The 21,657-nt window shown below is 39.8% G+C and overlaps 2 protein-coding genes across 2 annotated transcripts; one reads left to right on the top strand and one right to left on the bottom strand.

Annotated features, from left to right (window-relative positions):
* Window positions 1-6,730: 6,730 nt before the first annotated feature.
* On the bottom strand, window positions 6,731-11,710 carry alas1 (aminolevulinate, delta-, synthase 1). The gene is made up of 11 exons (XM_086087803.1): window positions 11,547-11,710; window positions 10,886-11,103; window positions 10,624-10,809; window positions 10,407-10,532; window positions 10,077-10,296; window positions 9,042-9,226; window positions 8,778-8,957; window positions 8,533-8,697; window positions 7,380-7,648; window positions 7,140-7,302; window positions 6,731-7,047 (listed from the first exon to the last, which is right to left on the bottom strand). Exons 2-11 carry the CDS (start codon window positions 11,091-11,093, stop codon window positions 6,887-6,889), a joined length of 1,863 nt encoding a protein of 620 aa, XP_085943929.1. The 5' UTR covers window positions 11,094-11,103; window positions 11,547-11,710; the 3' UTR covers window positions 6,731-6,886.
* A 1,351-nt stretch (window positions 11,711-13,061) lies between these two features.
* LOC147167373 (uncharacterized) lies at window positions 13,062-21,617 on the top strand. Its single transcript, XM_086088148.1, has 5 exons — window positions 13,062-13,212; window positions 14,810-14,963; window positions 16,138-16,280; window positions 18,005-18,262; window positions 19,621-21,617. The coding sequence occupies exons 1-5, from the start codon at window positions 13,143-13,145 to the stop codon at window positions 19,848-19,850; spliced, it is 855 nt and encodes a 284-aa protein (XP_085944274.1). The 5' UTR covers window positions 13,062-13,142; the 3' UTR covers window positions 19,851-21,617.
* The last annotated feature ends 40 nt before the right edge of the window (window positions 21,618-21,657 follow it).

The raw sequence follows: 21,657 nt of genomic DNA, 5'->3' as shown, positions 1-21,657 counted from the left end.
CCCCGTATGTACCGTTTTGTGTTAGATTTTCCCATGAACAACCTTGTTCGGATTAGTGGTATAGAAATTGGATGGATGGATGGAATTAAAAAAAATAAAAAAAAGCTTTTGCAGCAATGTATTCGATTTAAAAAAAAATACAGCAAGCGATTGCTATTAGACACATTTAGTATCAAAGACACAGATCTGTTTTCAGAGCATTATATATGTTCCTCTCAAATTGTAGCAATGTGTAGCAAGGTAAAATGGGATCTATTCTTTAAAAAGAAAGAAGATTAGAGCAAAAATATACAATTACCATTAAAAAAAAAGTTTCTTATTAGTAATAAAAATGCATTTTGTTTAATGACAAAAAACTAAAAGTGCATTGCATTTTTTTCCACACTTTTCTTTTAAAGCAAATGTATTTCCCTTTCTCTTCATTAAGAGTCAACAGGAAGAACTGGTGAAAGAAATGTTGCACTGTGCACAGTAAGATAATTGTGTCCAGTCCACCATCCTTGACAGGGGCTTTTTGACTCGAGCGGCTCGCCATTTACCGAAGGTATGTTTCCTCTTATACATCCTTGTTCCTTTCCTGATAAGAATCCGAGCAGGCGTGGACAAAGTCTGATAGCCTTGAAACTGGAGTGAAGGTTGCGTGCAACAACACAAAATAAATAACAAAGGTCACAGAACAAAACCAGTGTGTGATATATTTGTCAGTGTATTTACTGTTCACTCTCATGAACACAGTCTCAAAGTAACAAAAGTGATGGACCATTTGAGAAAAAATCTTAACCTTGCACAAAGATGGGGGCGTATTGAAACGAGGCCATGAAAGGCCAGGGATGGTGCGGAATGTCCAGCTGGGGAATCTGGAAACTGTCCAGTTTATATGATTGAGAGACCAGCAAGGGCGCTGTGATACAAGTACCAGGGAGGCCTAACTTACTGTGGGGGTGAGGTGAAGGTTGGTGGGCAGTCAGTGTGGCCCAATTCCAGAGGCACTGCACATACACAAGCCCATTCAGTATACAATATTAGAATGTAATTCATGCTTAAACAACATTTTCACTAAATTCCCACTATAAATATACAGACATAACATTAATTAGATCTGGTCAACCTCGTGTTATCAACAATCTAAGAGTCTGGTAAAAAAGAAAAAAAGAAAGAAAAAATCCCTAGCCAGTGACACCCAATAATTCTACCTACTGTATAAAGCTTATTGCTGATAATTTATCTTTTAAAGTGGAAGTCAACCTTAAACATTTCTTGACAATAATGTTAAGTGACCTCGCTAGTTTAAACATGGCATTCTGATTAATATTACATTTGTGGAATAAGTGTTATGAAGCAAAATCCAGCCATTTTTATCCATCTCAGGGGTGGCCATTTTGCCACTTTGTTGTCGACTGAAGATGACACCAATGTTGCTTAAGGCTCAGACGCCAACGACCAATCACAGCTCACCTGTTTTCTGAAGCTGAGCTGTGATTGGTTGTTACCTGGGACCTGAGCAACATTGATGTCATCTTCAGTTGACAGCAAGTGGCAAAATGGCCACCCCGGGATGGATAAAAATGGCTTGATTTAGCCTCATAACACTTATTCCACAAATGTAAGAAAATTGTGGAAAATGAGATGGATAAAAACGGCTGGATATTCCACTAACATAATATTAACCAGAATGCCATATTTAGACCAGTGGGGCTGCATAGAACATACATACATTTGGGTTGACTTCCCCTTTAAGAAAAATAGTCATTCATTTTGAAAGCATCAACCACAATGGGTTTGAAATACAAGCACAGTATTGAAGTGTAGACTTTCAGCTTTAAAATGGAAGTCAACCCCCAAAAAATTCTTTAAAATAACATAATTAATATTGTCTTTGGGGAATATGAGTTAAGCAGCAAAATTCACACATTTTTATCCAGCTCAGTGGGCGACCATTTTGCCACTTTCTGTTGACAGAAAATGACAAAATGGCTCAGGTAACATCCAATCACGGCTCAGCTTCAGAAAACAGGTGAATCGTGTTTGGTCGTTCATTTTGCAGTATTCAGTCTATTTACCCTTCAAAAATCTTAACTTGCTGACTATTCATGATTCCCGCTAGTTGTCTTTATTAAGTGATTTTTTTTTAACATTAAACAGTTCATATGCAACCTAACGACTTTAAGAAGTGTCAATTTTGCCTATAGACGACGTCAGACACAACATATACGCACCAACACAGTTATCATCTGTCCCACGCAACTGGCACCCCTCAACCACAGACATCTTGTTTTGTCTCACGGCAAAGTGATAACATAATATCAGAGAGAGAGGAACATGGTCAAGTAGCTTTTCCTCACACGAAAACAAAAGATGACTAAATGAGTAACCAAAATATTAGAAATACTTCTAAAACAAAAAACAATTGGATCTTATACGCTGTGAATGTGTACCTGTCCAGTGCGTGTTCATTCCCATCCTCTAAAAGGACAGATAATTGTTAAATAATTATATTATCAATGCCCGCTGTGACAACATTATTGAATCATCGGCGGGAGGGCGTCTCGGCTATCTGAAATGCTTCGGACACTGAGACAGACACTACACACTCGCAGCCTCGCACCCGGTGACGGGAACGCGCAACTGAGGGGCACAAAGGCGGAAGCGCAAGTACTGGGACGCAGCCAACACGTCACAAACGAAACAAAGATGATGGGTGAAACGCGGAAGTCGGAAGTCCCGCCTCCTCCTTGGCACATTGTGCGTGCAGTGAGCCCCCAAAACAGACGCTGGAAAATATTCACCTGCCTGTCGTCACCATTTACTTCCATTTTGAGTCTTGATGTGATTTTTTTTTTTTTAACGCCTTATTAATGTTGGAAGACAGGTCATGATTAGAAACAGTCGATCACTCACACGTCAATGCATGATTTCCATATTTGTAAAACCAAAATAGAATGGCATGAGAAATTGCTTGCCCGACCAGTTAGACAATGGAATTGTCTTGAACTTTGAAGAGGAGGTGTTAATTGCTGCTCACTAGCAGGGACTTTTGATTTTGCCATTCTCTTTGTGTGTGTACAGCAAGAACAGGTGTGTCAAGTGTTTTTATTTTCCTTTCCTCATTGCAACACAGGCAGTTAAACAACATTGCTTGCAATGTTTTCAAACAGGAATCACTGCGTAATTTCCTCATTTGTAAACCGTTAGTGCGTAGCTTTTAAACTGCATCATGTAAACGGTGATTCACTTTATGACACAAGCTCTATCGGGCTTAGGAGAAAGCAAACGATGGTGTGTAATTCATGCACGCTTCCAATTGAGGGTCACATGCTCACATTCCTGGAGGCCTCAGACTTGCAGCCAGGAAAGGAGGGTTGCACGCGATGAGGGATTATGAGGTTGATGTCAGACTGTGTGTTTGATTGGATACAAGGACAGTAAAGGATGCATATTTTGCATTTTCCACAATTTTAATTTAATTTCCCACGTGTCTTAATACTGTACATGCTCTCATCAAAATACCTCACGGTTTGCTAAATTTAGCTTGATCCGAAGGGTCAGTCCCATCTCATGCATATGAGCCGCCACTCACATGGCACTCGCTTCTACAGCTGCTATTGCCAAGAAGAGTTTTGTTACCATATCAGCTAGGGTGACGCTAAGCGGTGGCTACTTATTGACCCCCGAGCCAAACAAAAGGACTGCCAAGTGTGAAGTGCACGTAAGCACCCATAAAGACAATAAAAGCATGGATTGTATTTTCACTCCAGGATGCAGCACTTTATCACCCAGCAGAGAAATAAACAACTCCCTCAAATAAACGCCACCGTTTTCCCAGAAGGAAAGAAAAACAATGTTTGTGTGTATACGGTAATAGTTGTCTGACCGTTTCAATGTAAACACCTTATCTTATATAAGTAGTTTTCCCCCCAATATTACTATTTTACTTGATACTTAATGTAGAATATCAAACATACACAACAACGTTTTTGGTAAGTGTAAATCCTGCCACGGCTCTACTGTATGTGCCAATACCGCAAGAGTTCAGCTGGGTTCAAGGTCAAGTGTCATTTCCAAGGGAATTCAATTCAAGTCTTAATAAAGGATACATTGTTTTTACAATCCAGCTGCAGTGTGTATGTAAAAAAAAGTTTTTTATATATAATTGATACGTTTTAGATGTGTTTTCAGACCTTGCACACTTTCCTAGTGCCACTCTATTGAATTCAAAGATATATTTTTTTGCGTAATATGCAGGCATATGGTCGCTTTTTTTGGTGATTGCAATGCTGTGAGCAGCGATGAAGAAGCCTCGCACCCCTTACTTCCTGGTGGATCCTCAAAATGACCGACCACATGAGCTGGCGTAGGTAAAAATGTTGGAAATGGCCAACTGGGCAATCGCCAACCATTTCTGCTATTTGGCCGAATTTTTTGGGGGGGGATAAACGATTAATCGGCTAGTTAATAAAAAACAAAACTTATTTTTTGGTATCTTAATGCTTAAAACAATAAAGATATTAATAATTACATGCATAACATTGGCTGTTTTACAATATTTTTGTCCTTTAGTATTTGTTTAACTTTACAACAGATGTAATTTTTTTGTTTGTTTGTTTTAATTGTGAGGGCAGGGCTAATGTTTGAATGTCAGTATATTTATCTTATGTTGTAATGTGTTTTTATCTGGCAGAAAAAAAAATCTGCAACCCCCCCTCAAAAAAAATCTGCAACCCCCCCCCCTCCCCCCAAAAAAAATCTGCCAACTTTTGCTAATAAAATCGATTATTATTATATATATAACAGATTCCGGACCTTTATAAACCAGGATACCGGGATACAAAGGTTTGCAAAAAGTGGTGAGTCGTCAGGCATGCTGACGTCCACAAAAGGGAGAATAATTTGTCGGAAGAAAACACAGTGCTTCCTGAATAGAGCACAAACCAGCTTTACTGGTACAATGTTGCTCCTTAATCCACTGCAGTGTGTACGTGTCAACTTACATCCTGAATATCTTGATGAGTTTTTCAATGTTTCATTTTGTCACATCAATATGATGGCTTTACCCTTACCTGAAATGATTTTTTTTTTTTTTTTTAAACAGGATGATATGATTATGATAATGTTATTGGTCATGCACACATCCAAACGCAGAAATCCCTAAATACTTTAAGTAGGCTATCTTTGAGAGGAGTGTGAAAGTGAGTCAGATGATTTGATCAAGTTCATCTTTGGTGCGTGCGTATGTGTTACATGCATACACATCTTGCTTCTGTTGTTGTTCGGCCTCTCCGTGTTTTATTTTCTGGATCAGGGTTGGGTCATGTTACATAGCCAAAAATTATGTCACCTCACGCACAGAGCAGTGGGTCAGAAGGTTCGGTCAAATGTCAAATACACAATGTATTGCTCGGTGCACAACCAGAAACTCACGAGCATTTGCAATCATGTTTCACTGCATTAAAATGTATCCCAATGAGAAGCGGGAAGAAAGATGTCCTCCTTAAAATGAGCTCAATTGTTTATAATACATGATCATATTAGACAGTTTAGCTTTTGCATCATTAAAACCTAATTTAATGCCACAGCAACCTGAACGCTGATTATTCGTCTTAATAGCCACACACACACAAAGATTCAGGTGGCGGTGGCGCCCATTGAAAGAATAAAAACACCTTCTACATTCAGCTAATGGGATGGAAGCGTATAGCCTAATACAGTTCATTTGTTTCTGACTCATACTGCCCTCATAATCTGATTGCAGCTGTGGTTGAATACAGTATTTCACTATGAGCAAAATTCTGTTTTTTTACTGTATAAAAAAATAATATTAATAATAATCTTGCTTTTGTATGGTTGCCATAATTATTCTGTAAAAATATGGTATTTTGTTGTCACTTTAATTTACAGTTTTGTCTTGTTAATAAAATCTGCTGTATTTAGCATGTTCCATTTTTTAACAATATATTTCTCTATATCCAACTGTTTTAGTTTAAAAACACATCAGGCAGCCTTGACACAATCTACAAAGTACAAAAAAAAAATATGCCTTTGAAGTCCAGCATGGTGTTGAGACATTGCAATGTTACAACCCCCATCTACTGTAAAAACTTTTTTTTCTTTTTTCTTTTTAAACACGACCTCTCATGAATGCTTGGCATGTCTGGACAAAGTGCAATAGAAGAATGTGATCTTTTATAGTAACATAAACTATATTCCCAAAAGTATTCACTCACCTGCCTTAACTCGCTTATAAAGTAACTTCTGATTAACTTCTTTTTTTTTTGACACGCATTTGTGAGGTCACATATTGATGTTGGAAAGCCTTTCTCTCAGTTTTTCACATAGTGTTCTAATGAGTCAAGGTCATGACCAAACTCCCCCATTTATATTGTCCTTATGTAACTTGTTTTGTGCACTGGTGCAGTTATGTTAGAACAAAAATCTTGATAAAAGTACTTGATAAAATAATGTGGAAAGCGTGTTGACAAGCTTCCCTCTTCACTTTCATGCAGTTTATTCGCCATGACACTTAAAGTTGCATGCTTATGTTTACATAATTTCTACATGCAAATGCCATTCTATCAATCAATTGCAGTCAGGTTATCCTGTGATATAGCACAAAATGTACTTGATGCAAATAAATGTGATTGGATATAAAAGCCTCAAGTTTGAAACCTTATCTTAACCAGATACAATAAAAAATGCAGACCTTTGCTTAAAATAATTTTCACAAGACCACATATACGTTTCATCTCATATTTTATTTTTACGTATATATCATATTTGACGATACAGTATTTTAAATAATGTGCTTAAGAAGACATATCAAAGATAATTATGCGACAGAGAAAGAGTGTCGATATATGAATTGTCGAGAGCCAGCGTTGAGGATGATTGGTTATGCGCGGGCCGAGATTGGGTGACTGAGGCCGTGGAAGTAAGACTTCTCTCTCTCGCTCATCAGCTCAAAGTGCAGAGGCTGCTGGCAGAAGGTGCACTCGGCCGACGAGTGGGGCTTCAGCTCCAGGCCGGCCTCCTTCCATGTATGCACCAGCCTCTCTATGTAGAGAAAAAAAAAAAAGAGGCAAGAGGTTACCAAACTTTGTATTTCAACACAAGTTGGCTCAAATTACATCAGGGCTACACCTTACCAACAAAGTATTTCATCATCTCAGGGGTGTGGTGAGGTGTTGGAGCAATACGCAGAAGCTCGTCCCCTTTGGCCACAGTGGGATAGTTGATGGCTTGCACGTAGATGTTGTGGCCACTCATCATGAGGTCACACACCTCCGTGTTCTTCTCAGCGTCAGACACCTAAAAAGTAGGACAAAAGGATTAAGTTTCAGTTTAAATTTTGCAAGGTCATTGTCAGGCATGTCCGGTGGCTTTACCCGAACTGGGATGATGTGGCTGGGGCAGTGCACCACAGGCAGCCCGGCGTCCATCAGCATCTGCCGGAGCAGCTTGACGTTGCGCTGGTGCTTACGTCTGAGGGCGCGACCCTCCTCGCCCTTGAGCACCTGGATGGACTGCCGGGCGCCGGACAGCAACATCGGCGGCAGGGAGGTGGTGAAGATGAAGCCGGCAGCGTACGAGCGGACCGTGTCCACCAGGGCGGCGGTGCTGGCGATGTAGCCGCCGACGCAGCCGAAAGCTTTGCCTGGAAGAAGATTGGGCAACACGGTGAAAATGTGCAAAAGAAAATAATAATAAAAAACACTCCCCCACCCCCATTTGCTTTATATACATTTAAAAATATGAAAACACACTTTTTTAACTCATTGTAAACATATTTGAATACATATAAAAACTGCTAGCATAAAATACTGTATATATATATATATATATATATATATAATGTGTGCTGGATATGTGCCTTTAAGAGACGGGGCCTAGTGATGGCAAGCTGGAGGGAGGTGGGTTGAGATCTAACTTGTGTTTCAAAACAGTGGAGGAAGAGGAAGAGAAGAAACTATCCGCTGGAAATTCATAATTGTAATTCCATTAATATATTTTTGTTTTGTTTTTATGTGAGGTGTTGTAGCCACCTGGCATTTTTGTTTGTTTGTTCTGTTGTTGCACTGTTTTGATCATTTTGGTCATGCTTACTGTTGTTAGTGTGCAACAACTTGTTCAATAAAGCATAAAAAAAATTAAGCGGATTCATTTTAAAGCAGCAAAGTTTCCACCAGTGTTCAAGTAGTCTCTCTATTTTTAGAGCCATTGCTGGCTTTATTCAGGTAGGTTTGCACTTCATGCTTTTGTTCCCAGTCCCCCTGAAAGGACTCTCAGCCCAGAAAATGTGTTTGTCTTGAATAGCGCACAGATGGAAATGACAATGACAAGAGGGCAATTCAAGCCTCCGGTCTCCTAGCAACAGGAGGGCAGGGAGGAGATCCTTTAAGCCCGCCAGGATATTGGATGACACGGCCGAGGCCTCTTCTCAAATATAACAACAGGATATTCAAACCCTTTTAAAAGGTACTTATTCAATCTAAGGTTTAGGAGAAGAAAATCACTGCTAATTTGAAATGTCATACTGACCTAGTGTCCCAGAGATGATATCCATCTTGTGCATAACGCCATCGCGGTCTCCAATGCCGCCTCCCCTGGCGCCGTACAGACCCACAGCGTGAACCTCGTCGACGAATGTAATGGCGCCAAATTCGTGGGCGACATCGCACATCTCCTCCAGCGGACATACAGCACCTGCCAGGGAAAGATGAGCCAAATGTTACACTATGTTTTGTTTTTTTTAATCACTAAAAAAGGGATGATCTGCAACTGACCATCCATAGAATGGACAGTCTCAAATGCGACGATCTTGGGCTTGCTGGGATCTGCCTTTAGCAGCAACTCTCGGAGATGAGCGGCGTCATTGTGGCGGAAAATAAACTTCTTGGCACCGCTGTTCCGGATTCCCTGAATCATCGATGCGTGGTTGCCCGCGTCGGAATAGATCTCACAACCTGTGACAATACAAGTTATTGAGACACAGTCATTTCAAACTCCAAAGTATTTACAGTGTGAAATAACTGGTTAATTAGAATCACCTGGCAGCATCTTGGCAAGGGTGAACAGGGTGGAGTCATTGGCCACAAAGCAGGAAGTGAAGAGTAGCGCCGCATCCTTTTTGTGAAGGTCGGATAGCTCCTGTTCCAGTTCCACATGGAACTTGCTGGTCCCGGAGATGTTCCGAGTGCCTCCCGCCCCGGAGCCGTGTTTTCGTAGTGTTTCCCTGGAGACAGCAATTCAAATTCCCATTGAAAAAAAACCCCAATATTTATCTTAGTGATTATATTATATGTGATTAATTTATGATAAAAATCACAGCGTAAGGCTAGTTAAATACAAGACTTGTTAAATTGTGTTTGAATTAAAAGCAAGACCAACTTTACAATATCAATACTGTGTTGCTAGTAAAAATTACGCAAATCTGCTCTTAAGAATCCCGACTAAAACCACATCATTGTTTTGTTGGCTGTGTGCTTTTATCACAAGAGTCATTCAGTATTTTTTTTTTTTAAAGAATGTTAATTTGTTTTGAGATTTAAGACTTAAAATGATAAAAAATGACGTATCATGTTTTAACATTTTTAAAGACTTTTTAAAGATTGGTGTAAGAGATTTAAACGGCAATTAAGGTCTTGGTTTTCGATTTTTGTATTTAATACCTTTAAAGACTTCAACGATTCTTTTGTTGTTGTTGATATTTTGGTTTGGTGGTGTGCCGTAAAATGTTTTAATTTCAAATGGGTTCCTTAGCTCAACACAAGTTTTGTATACACATTTTCATTATAATAGTGGTTTATTTCTTTTTTTTCCTCCCCAAATAACAAAAATAGAAATGGTTAAATTCTGCTATCACTTGTATAATAATAATAATAATTTTAATATTACTTTAAAAATTGCCTGTACAGTTAAATATTTTACAGTTTGTTGATGTAAACAAAGACCAGCTAGCACTATGGCCACACTAACAATGGCTGGATTGCACTTGAGTGTCAAGTAACTTTCAAATTATAGCCTGTCTCTTTGCGTCTAAGTAGGAAAGATGAGCCGACACGGGTTAACGTGATCAAACTTACATGATTGATTGCACTACCCGAGGATGTCGACTCATGCCCAGGTAGTCGTTGCTACACCACACCGACACTTCTCTCGTCTCCTCCAGGGAGCCCGTGAAGTCGTCGGCAAAGGGGAACTCGTTGGCCAGGCGGTTCACAGTCTTGAACACGCGGTACGTGTGGTCGCTCTTCTTCTCTTCGATCTTCTTCTCAAAAAATCCGTCGTAGTGGAAGCGGGACACTGTCAGGAAGAGGAGTACTCGCTCGAATGCGGCAATGCGATCTCGTGTGGTAACACGTGATGAAAGTGGTCGGTGAATTTCCTCACAAAACCGCAATGCAAACACTTACAGCTGCTTGGCAAATTGTCCTGCAGCAGGTGGGAGACCATCTTAGGGCGCTGCTTAAGGAGGGTCTTCATGAGACTTTCGCTGGTGCTAGCCAAGGATGGCTTCTTCAGCTGATCAGGAGACACTTCTGGAAAAAAAGAAGGAACAAAATGGAGGATGATGACCATCATGTTTCTTCTACAGATTTCTTCCAAGGTCGTTCCGGAAGTGACTCTCACCTTTCTGGACAGTGCGGACTTCCTGAACATCCTCTTGGAACTCCATGCCAACCTGGCGGACCACACTGCTGTTCTTCTGGCCCATTTCCGCAGCCAGGAAAGGGCATTTGGAGGCCACAGCCTGACCGGAAGACGACACAGTCGAATGTCCAGCAGGCAGCTTAGCCTCCACCTCTTGTTTAGTGCCTGCGATGGCAAAACAACTGTAATTGTGCGATCACACCCAATAGTAATTATCTCGCTTAGTTTATCATTTTCATACCTTCAGTAGTAGTGTTATTCTCTGTCCTCTGATGAAGAGAAGAGGACGAGTAGAGAGCCCGCGCCAGAGACGGGGCCATGGGTTTGGAGGCCAACTCCATCATGATGGGGCATCGCTGGGCGTAAACCACAAGCGAATTCCTAGGCTGCTGCATGAAGGCCTGGGGCACGCGAGCCAGGAATGGACAGCGGCGTACTATGACGTCCATGATGATTGTTCTGAAGGAGAAGAAACAAATAAATGGAAAATTGTTCATATTAACATTTACAAACATGGATGATAAATAGTTACTTTCTAAACAGTAGTCAAAATTAACATTTGTCTTAATGAAAAATATGTTGCTTATAAAGTCCTGACTACTGTATACCTCGACAGCTTGATTTATGTCGCCTCCTAATACTTCCTGGTATTACGTGATTATAACACACGGGAAAAACTTTTTTCTTTCGCCCCATTGATTGATCAACACATCGACAAGACTGTTAATATTAACGAGAATTTGTGTAAAAGAAAATGGGTGAAAAAGCGCTCACGCCCCTTGTAGTTTGACCCGACGTCGTCTTAAGCAACCATTACATTAGCCACGAAGCTACAAGCAGCGACAGAGAATGATGGCGGCGGTAAAGAATAAGGGGGTTTAAAGAAAATTTATCAATCTCACCAAGAAAAATCTCGCAGGAAAAAATGACAAAGTTCGTCCACGAAGTCGACTCGAAGAGTTGAAAGTGTGAGGTTCTTGATAAAGACGAGACTGGGGAAGGTGACAGCTTCGTTATCCTACACTGAGGACGAACGAGAAGGACGCGGATGTGCTGCTGCTTATAAGAGCGCTTTAAGGGCAAGCCTCGCTTGGCAGGTCTCGCGAGATCTCGTCACGTGTGACTGTCAGTCATCCTCGCAATTTTTTTTTTTTAAATTATTCCTCAGTTCATTCCAAGTAGATAAGACCTGTGTTTCCCGCAAAGGTGATTTATTGTCAGCTATTTTTTCTTTGATGAAAATTAAACATTTATTATTATTGTTATGATTGATCATGTTGATTAATTTGATTTATTCATGGTAAAAGTCAATACAGAATTTTACAGGAAAACAAAGCCATCCAAAAAGGTGCGGATGTCGCCGCAGCTTATCAATCACCGCCTTTTTTCCCCAAGTCAATCATATTTCAACAAAGAAAATCGTCGAAGCACTGTTACAGATGTTGTCACCTCATAGAGTGAAATTAAGTTATGAAAAGAAAACAAAACCTGATTTACACAAAACATACTTGTTAGACAAAATGTTCTATCCTGTCAAGTCAACAAAAAATTGTCTACAAAGTGTAGACATTCTTTTAAAAAATATAAATGAACCACACATTTTCAGATTATTATTATTCATTTTTTTACACCTTTAACAGACACACATCTTTTCTATATGTTAGACTTTGTCTTGTGTTTTTTAGACCAATTCCCATAAATCATAACAAGACTGTCTTTTTTCAAACAACTTCTGAATACTGTAACAGTAATGTTTTTTTGTTTTGTTTTTAATTTAATAAAATCACAGTATGTGGCTATTTTTTTTATTGTTCAAACTATTTGTGTTTTTTGCTGTTTGTTGAAGGCGGGATGTTTTATACATGAATTGAGAAATGTATTATGAATGTGAATATATATTTAAAACACGTATTTGGCACATATGCACGTATTTTGTCTGTCTAAAAAAATTCATGTAATTTTTGTTATACTAGTAAGTATGTGGTCATATGTGGCCCCTCTCAGAACTGATGACAAATGGTGGCCCCTCCATCATTTAAGTTTCCCAGCTGCCTGTCCTAAACGTACACACCTTTATTTACATGTAGTTTTGTTCCGTATACTGCCTCCCAGTGTTGACTCTCTGTGTTTTGCTGCTCTCTGCAGATGCCTTTAAGAATAACACTTGCTGACTGCTTTTTACGTGTTGCATTTTTCCTTAATTTAAATGTGACATTTAATATGGAAGAATCCAATTAAATTAGAATCACTTGGGGGAGTTAGGTTAGGGAATAAGATTTGTGGGATACAATATTTCCCTTCTTCCTTATTCCTAGTGAAATCAAGATTTGCACTCCATACCAGTTGGTGGCGGTAATGCGCCATTAAGTTATTTAACAGTCTCCAAGGAACATCCAACGGAAAAAGAAGAAGAACGATCTTTGCTCTCCGGTTGAAGCGTTCGCTTCCTGTTGTGTGTTGAAATCCTTACTGGCTGGCCGCATTCATTAGAAGCAACCATGGCGTCCGGCCTGCCCGCTGTCGTCCTCCTGGCCTTATCATTCGCCGCTCTGACCGCCTGCGCATCGGGTAAGTTTGGAAATCAAGTGATCGACAATCTTCGTGGTTGCTGTTGTCGTTTCAGTTATTGCGCTATTTTTATTTGTCGACATGGGTGTATGCAAAAAACAACAACAGACTTAGCATCGTAATGACGTTAGGTCAATCATCGCTAGGAATGAAAATGATGGCTCTTTATGGCCTTGATATATTGTTTTTTTTTCCCGAACTGAGTGATTTGACCTAAAGATATTTCGATAGTTTCGTTTTCCTCCCAAACTGAAACGGATAAGTCACAGTGCACACCCCGGACATTATATTAGGTACCCATTTTGTATACTGTACATGTCAAAAATAAAAGTACAATTGTTTAGGATTTTCTCATCAATTAACTTTAACTGTCAATGGCCTTGATATATTGTTTTTTTTCCCGAACTGAGTGATTTGACCTAAAGATATTTCGATAGTTTCGTTTTCCTCCCAAACTGAAACGGATAAGTCACAGTGCACACCCCGGACATTATATTAGGTACCCATTTTGTATACTGTACATGTCAAAAATAAAAGTACAATTGTTCAGGATTTTCTCATCAATTAACTTTAACCGTCAGTGAAACCTTTCAACAAACTGAAATGGACTGTAGAGCTAAATATTTAACGTTCCGTTCCACTGCTGTGGACGTATCGCTGTTCTGGAGGGATTTTTTCCCCCTTCTTTATGTGACTATTATCAGCAGTGCCCAAACTTCTTTTTTTCTCCACGAAATGCAGGACCAGCATAAAAACAAATAAAAACAAATGATCAAAAATCCAATTTACCGTTAGTTTGAATGTGTTTTTTGTAGTTTTTCTCTTATTGAGCCCGATCCCATCTTGGTGTCCAATCTTAATTTGTAATTTACTTTTCTTAGGCATCTTTGCATAAAATTAGCTTAACAAAGACAAGATGTTGAAAATGGAAGCAAGCTGCTCAGTCCTTTCTGTCTGTCTGTCTGTCTTTCTAGCTTTCTTTCTCTTTCTTTCTTTCTTTCTTTTACTAGCCACTTTTTACACAGAGCGGGCATGGTGCGTGGGAATCACCTGAAGGGATAAACCCTTATTTTAAGCGGGACTGCTTGTCATGTCTCGTAAAGTCAGCTTTCTTCTTCTTGGCTCTTCGCATTTGTCTCATCATTTCGTGTTGGTAAAGTGGTCCTATAAAGCAGCAGTAGTATCATATCCGCCTGATTCCAGGATCACTATTACAAAGCAACAACAAATCAAACGAACACTGTTGTGTAACAAACATGCATGCAATACAGTAAGAAAAAACGCACTATTTGAGTACACTATTCTTACACAATTTGCCCTTTTTCCTCATTTTTGCTGATGCACAGCGAGACATAAATTTTTAACCTTAACTTTTCACCACCAGTTTTACTTGTTTGTACTCATAGGTTGAGCTACCTTATTAAAAAAAAAATCTTCAAGATTTAATGCTGAGCTCTCTGCAATGTACTAAAGATGGAGTGGTCATATACACTTAAAGGAGTTTTCTCTCTGCGATGTGGCTTGAACAACAATACATACAGGCTCCTCATCCACTGATACCCGTTGCTTGTGTTTTTTTGCTTGTGATGTGTTACAGCGGACGATAAAAACTGTCTGGCCTACAGAGACTTAAGTGGGCAGTATTACTCGTACGAGCAATGTTTCGTGGGATACTGCTGTGGAAACTGCTTTTCCAAACACTGCTGCAGCAACAGTTTTCTTCGCTTAACGGAGGATCGCCAAGAAGAATGGTAATACAGTTTTGCTTTTCCCCCCCGCAATTCAACCTAATGCCACCGTGTATGACATTTAGTGTGACAGAAAAATCTGCAGCAGTTTCCTTTTGCATCTGTCCTTGAATGTTGCTTGCAGACATGTAACAGGAACTAGGGCTTTCCTGTGTGCGACGACCTGGATGGAGTGTGCATGTGCAATGTAACTGCAATGCAGGTCCTATTTCCTTTCATGAACAAGCTAGTAAAGGGACATTGTTGTGGCTACTCTACAAATGGAAAAAAGTTCTGTGATCACCATTCCATCTTAGGTCAGACACTTTGCCCCAGAACAAATCATGGAAATTGAAATAATGCATTATGAGATTATGTTTCACTTGAATCACATTGTACTGAGCAGCCAGGACGGTGGAGACTCGTGTACCACTGTCATCACTACTCCACCTGGTAGTTAGTTCCCGTTACACTGGAACCCCGAGTTGATAAACAATTTGGGCTACGCACAATTTTTTTTTTAGAAAAGTTACCTCGATGTATGAACTGTTTTTGATTTACGAATTGTCTGGCATGGCATTGACAAGTGGATGGGGTGAAAACTTTGTTTTCTTACGCCATGTAACCATCATTGGCAACGTGCATATTGCATAACACATTGCTGTAAGATGAAAACAAGTTATACGCCTCCGTGAAGTAAGGTGGACGTTCCGCCTCCGTATCCTCGTTCAACCAATCACAAATGATTGACGGAATGGCCTAAACAAAGTCTGACAATCATTGTATTCTCATAAGAAAATACTATTAACAGTGTGTATGTTATTTATTGAAATGTAGCATCTCTGACAGTGAATGGTCGCGCTTGTTGTTGCGAGACGGCACCTCCACCATCGTACCGTACATTATCCTATCATAGATGACAGAAGCAGCCGCTTTGCGGATGTAGGTCCCATGTGGACAGGTTGAACTTTTGCTAAGCTAGTAAAAAGAAGTGCTAAACAGTCAGAATGGCTCCTAAGAAAAGGGCAACTGCTAAAGGGATTATTTGGAAGCACTAATCTTATTTTCGAATTACAAACGGGGGTCATTGATGAATCTAGATTAACGCGTTAAACTGCCAGCCTTAGTTTCTTGATATATTATATTTCATCTTAATTCTTCATCATAATATTTGTATCTTTGTTTCTGTTTTCTTTAGTGAATATGATTCTTTAATGAATATCAGTTCCTCCCCAATGTTGGGTTCCTTGATCGGCGGTTTCATCTTCATGGTGGTGGTGCTCATCACCTGCTGCGTGTGTCCCTGCTGTTGCCTGTACAAGATGTGCCGCAAACCCCGACGTAAGTCCGCCATCTCCCGTCGGTGCTCAACATCCATTACTGTGTGAATTGTCACTCACTGGTAGGGGTGTGAATTACTTAGTACCTGGCGATTCGATTCGTATCACGATTCATAGGTCCCGATTCGATTCGATACCGATTAATCCCGGTACGAATCTCTAAAGTGATTATTGCGATTTATTTATTTATTTTACTCAAATTTAGAAAATACTAATCAGTAAACTTGTACATGTACGCTGTAAGATTTGTATGAAAATGTATTTATTTATCTGAAAATTCAGGCTTATAACTGAGCCACTGCATTTAACAAACAGGTTGCAGTCTGTTTCATGTTAGAACAGCACTGAAATACAATATTAAGGCTTCATGTTTTATTAATATAACATTCTTCTATGCTTAATGTGTGAATCCTAACACTAAGTAAGACGTAATATTCCCATAAAAAATTGATATTTAAAAATAGATTCAGCCGCATATTGAATCAATTCGAGAATTGCGCGCGTTAATATTGCGATATATTGCCCAATCGTTTTTTTTTTCTAACACCCCTACTCACTGGCTGTGCTTAAAACACAACGTTCATAACATTTATTGCAATATGTGCCAAGTCGAGCTGTGTTATCTTTAAAGAAATAGCCATCAGAGGATGGTGCACTCTGTGCCGTAACGGGGTGGGTAGGATATTCCATAATGCTGCATCTAACACGCGACAGGGTATGTTGCTCATTTGAAGTCCATATGTGAAAATAACCCAATAAAGCACCAACAATCAAAACTATACTGTCTTGAACCATTGTAACCTTTATAGATGGTTGTCGAACAGTTTCTGAAACAATCACACCGTACTCTGAGCCGTTTCACTTAAGTCACCTCTGTTCCTCATTTCCCATGCTCTGTTTGAACTAAACCATTGTATAACAGGGGTTTACATGCCAGGAAGTAAAGTCATTTCTGTCAGTTGGATTCTAGAGTCGTTTTGAACAAGTAAAAACATGCAACTGATTGTGTTATACTGTCTAACCGTTTCAAAGTGAAGTCATATTTTCCCCCAGTGACTCAGAGTCATATTTGGCCTGTCTAGTTTTTGAAGACGCGCAATCACGGGAGTCATGTGCGGTTTGTTGGCCCACCGGCCACATGACTCTCATTCTTTCTTCTTCCAAAAATGGGAATTTCCGCTTTTCTTGGCTCAGTTGGAATTAGCCTCACATACACTTGAATTGATAACGACCGAGTGAAAATTATGGGAAAAGTACCTAGAAGTTTAAAAGTGGACGTATACAATTCAGTGGTTGGTGCGCACACAGTCCTTGACTTCCTGTCAGCTGCACATAGTTTGTTGCCAAGCTAAAGTGCAGCAGGAATGTCAGCGCTCCACCTACTGTGTGTGTGTGTGTGCGCGTGCGCGCGAGCATATGTGTGTATGACTCATAGTCTCCAAGGCAACCACATGAGTGGAACTCAGGACCATGCCGCGTCATTTATGGGAAGTGGTCATGATGGGGGGAAAGAAAAGAATCATCTGTATGCTTGTGGGGGCGTGCGGGTTAGCAGTTTTCCCCTTGTGTTATTATGCAGAGGTCAAATTTTCATCCACTCTTACTTTGAGGTATTTAACTCAAAATTCCCGCAGTTTTTTTTTGGGGTGTAAAAAGTGAAATAGTGTGTCTCCATATTTTTGCCGTTGCTCTTTGTGAATGAGTCTTTTTGTCATTTCCTCACAGCGGTAATCGCAACCACCACTCACACCACTGTTGTGACCAACACCCCCCAGCATTACCCTCAGCAACCTACAGCATCGCCCGGGCAACCACAGCCCTACCAGGCGGCCCCTTATCCCGCCTACCATCCTGTACCAGTGCAGACGGGATATGGAGGCCAGCCCATGCCACCTCAGGGATACCCGCCGCAGCCCATGCCCACCATGCCCCACCTGGGACAGCCTTACACACCGGGACCACCGCCAACATATCAGGAAGCTAGTGAGTGGGGATTTGTACACACACGACAATCTTTTAAAGGGATACTTGACATCTTCAGCAGTAAAAAAGTTCATATTTTGTTCAGAGTCAGTGTGATGACTTCATTGTTTTTCATGTACAATTAACACCTTTAAAAACGTAGGTAACGACCAATCACAACTCACCTCTTTTCTGGGTTTGGTCAGCAAACTGAGGCATGACGGGTCGTTACCTACTTCCTCAGCACAGGCGATGATGTCATCTTCAGTCGACAGCAAGTGGAACATTTTGTTTTTAAAGATATTAATTGTACATAAAAAAATAATTGAGTTATCACATTAATTCTGGGCAAAATATTAACTTTTTCCTGCTGAAAATGGCTCAATGAGTCAAGTATCCCTTTAAAGCCTCACACACTCCGTCATAGATATTATAGTGTGGAATGTGAGGATGGTGAACAATAATAATAGCTTCACCTCACCATGCACAATTTTTAATTAAATCATGCAAAATATGTTTTCTGGTTAATTGATGTGATAATATGTAGGGCTAAATCTTGCAAATATTTTTACGCGATTATTCAACCAATCAAGAACAAATATTTGCTAGCGTCAGCCCTACATAGAATATATACAAGAAAAACAACAACAAAAAATGACCAGCCTTAATTCATGTTGATTTATTCTCAAATGTGAGACTAAAATTACAATGAAGGATTTTAGAATTACAATAAAAAGTGACTAGCAAGTATCTCCTTTTGGCTTCAAAGCTCCCTGCACTTTTTGTTAGATTTTTTTAATATATATAAATGTCTATTTTCTAGGATAAAAAAAACTATAACGTTAGCCATGTTACATTGGAAGAAAAAAAAATCATCATATTTGTCTTCTCATTTTTTTCCCCCAGACGAAAATAACACGAAAACTAAAATAGAAGCCATTAATACGATAACTAAATTGACTGACAATTTTGGCAATGACGAAAACGAAAACAACATAGTGACAAAAATTCACAAAATACAATCAGAAGGAATGAAACACAGGTGGGAGAAAAGAACCACTTAGAAATTGTTCACTGCGCACGTTTTAAGACTGTATATTATTGTCAGGCCAACATTTTTCATTGAAACATTTTTCATATTTCGTCGACTAACATTTTTCTTTATTTTTGTCTACTAAAATTAGACTAAAACTAAAATACAATCAGATGGCTAAATTATGACTAAAAGTGTAATGAATTTGAGTCCAAAGTCTATAATCAAAACTAAATAAAACAATTCTTGTCAAAATGAACACTGTTTAATCCCCCAACCCCCCTCAAAGTGTCATGCTTGGTGTAACTTGACTCTAATCTACGCGTTTGTGTGCTCCTATGTCCAGCCGGCCCATGCTACCCTCCCAACCCGATGCCTTACAGCCAGGCTGCGTTTACCCCTGGCCAGCCGCCTTACCCTCTGCAGCCCCCAATGCAGCCCCCAATGCAGCCCCCAATGCAGCCCCCTGGGCAACCCCCCATGCAGCCGCAGGCCTCCGCTCCAGCACCCCAAATAAACTACCTGGCCCAGCCGGCGTACAACCCGGATTTCGTCTCTCCGCCACCCAAGATGTGATAACGGCCACGTCGGGTTTGCTGCAGCGTCTTCATAGAATTTTACACTTTTCTATTTCACAATGCCACCCACATCCACCACACAGGCCGTGCATGCCTTTTTGGGAAGTTCTCAGTTCTCAGGAAGCAAGTCCAGTTTTTTTCTTTTTTTCTTGAGCCTGCCCCAAATCCTTAGTGAGCTTCTTCAGCTTGAACTATCTCGACCATCTTCAGCCATCTTTGAATATTTCAGTGTTATAATTGGACGCGTATTGTTGTTGTGCTGACGTCGTTACTGCCGTTTAGTCTCGGTTTGCCTTCTCATCGTATGCTGCTTCTATTGTCCGCCAGTACTATTACAATGTGTAACCAAGTGATTTTCTTTTGTTTTGTTTATGTGTGTGTCTTTCTTATAATACGTTTTTAATACGGCCTTGGCATTTTGGGGGTTTTTCAAAGTGTGGGGCGGTGAGACTCACTTAACATAAAACTTTCATGTTGTGTTTAAGGCAAAACAAAATTTCTGAATCTTGTGTTAAAAATGTTCCGTGAATGCTACGCAGACAGAACTAATTAAGTAACCATTTGAAAATGTGCAGTAAGGCCTAAATTTCAAGTCAAAGCATTTTTGCACAAACCACAAGGGACCGAGGTCTGCCTTTTCACACCACATCCCGCCATTCCGTCAGTTTATACAGCATTGACATGGTTCTGTTACGATCTACGGATTATTATCTAAACCAGTGTATAAATGCCAGCCTGAACAGTTACCGTAACAGGTTAGCATTGCATTTAAATCCTTTTTATGTTTCTATTTTATATCTTCTATTTTACCCTTGTATTGTAGGAAAAAAAACAAAAAAAACCCATAATCTTTTCCTTTAACATAGCCTTTAAATGGTGTTTTATTTTTTCTCAACCCCGCTGTGCGTCCACTGAAGTAACGTGGCGAGCCGTACACTTTGAAAACCGCCGCACCTGACCAAAAGAAGTGTCTCTTGGAAAAGTAGTGGTCTGTTGATTGTTGGGGGGGTGTAGAAAGTGTTTTTGTTTTATTTTAGACAATGGTGAGTAATAATTGTTATGGAGCGACGAGCTCCCAGGCTAAAAGGGAATATTCATTATGTTACCACTGAGCAAGCTGGCCCATTGTTTCTGGACTCAATAACTTTATTTATCTTCATTTAAAAAAAAAAAAAAAAAGGTGCAATTTTAGGATGTTTTAATTGTTCCAACTGGATGCAAATGTACCTGCAATGCGTTAGTAGCAAAATAACCAAAGTTACTTTTTTCTTGATACAGTGATGCTAGCAACTCCGTGCCTTCTTATCTACATAATGTCAAAAGCAACATTAAGACGATAGAATTTGGAATATTTAGTTACATTAACCTGGTCAAGACAAGGAATGGCGGTGTGACCTGCATCTCACTTCGTTTTTCCGAATATCTATTTTCTAAGCTATGCTCTTCTACTAACAGTCAGGGTTAAGTACATCTTTCCTGTGCTCTGCACTTAATTGCCTCATTCATTTCCTCTTTTACTTGAAAAAAAACTTGTGCTCAAGTGTCCTTTTTGCAAACCATTCAGAGCCTTTGTTAGAATAAGATTGCAAACACTGCAGATCTTTGTAACCTCTTCCTTTTTTATTTACCGGTAGGTTTGAGCTGTTCTTCATTACATCACACGATTGTTGATTTGTGTGCCATGCGTACAGATTGCCCAAGTTCCTTCCTGTCAAAAGTGACATGCCAGCTCAATAAATCAGAATTTCTTTGCCTTTTATGCATACATGTATGTGAAAAAGTTTTATGTGCAACCAGCAAATCGC

This window comes from Leptonotus elevatus, chromosome 10 (genome assembly GCF_054856555.1).
Source record: "Leptonotus elevatus isolate MCC_2025b chromosome 10, RoL_Lele_1.0, whole genome shotgun sequence".
Lineage (NCBI taxonomy): Eukaryota > Metazoa > Chordata > Actinopteri > Syngnathiformes > Syngnathidae > Leptonotus > Leptonotus elevatus.
Note: the sequence above shows the minus strand (reverse complement) of the source record. Positions and strands in the feature narration are given on the sequence as shown.

Coding starts and splice junctions, on each gene's coding strand:
- alas1 (XM_086087803.1), bottom strand. CDS start 11,093: ATGGACGTCATAGTACGCCGCTGTCCATTCCTGGCTCGCGTGCCCCAG. Junction 10,810..10,885: donor GAATAACACTACTACTGAAG/GTATGAAAATGA, acceptor TTGCCATCGCAG/GCACTAAACAAGAGGTGGAG. Junction 7,048..7,139: donor GATGATGAAATACTTTGTTG/GTAAGGTGTAGC, acceptor TTCTCTACATAG/AGAGGCTGGTGCATACATGG.
- LOC147167373 (XM_086088148.1), top strand. CDS start 13,143: ATGGCGTCCGGCCTGCCCGCTGTCGTCCTCCTGGCCTTATCATTCGCC. Junction 14,964..16,137: donor GAGGATCGCCAAGAAGAATG/GTAATACAGTTT, acceptor TGTTTTCTTTAG/TGAATATGATTCTTTAATGA. Junction 18,263..19,620: donor GCCAACATATCAGGAAGCTA/GTGAGTGGGGAT, acceptor TCCTATGTCCAG/CCGGCCCATGCTACCCTCCC.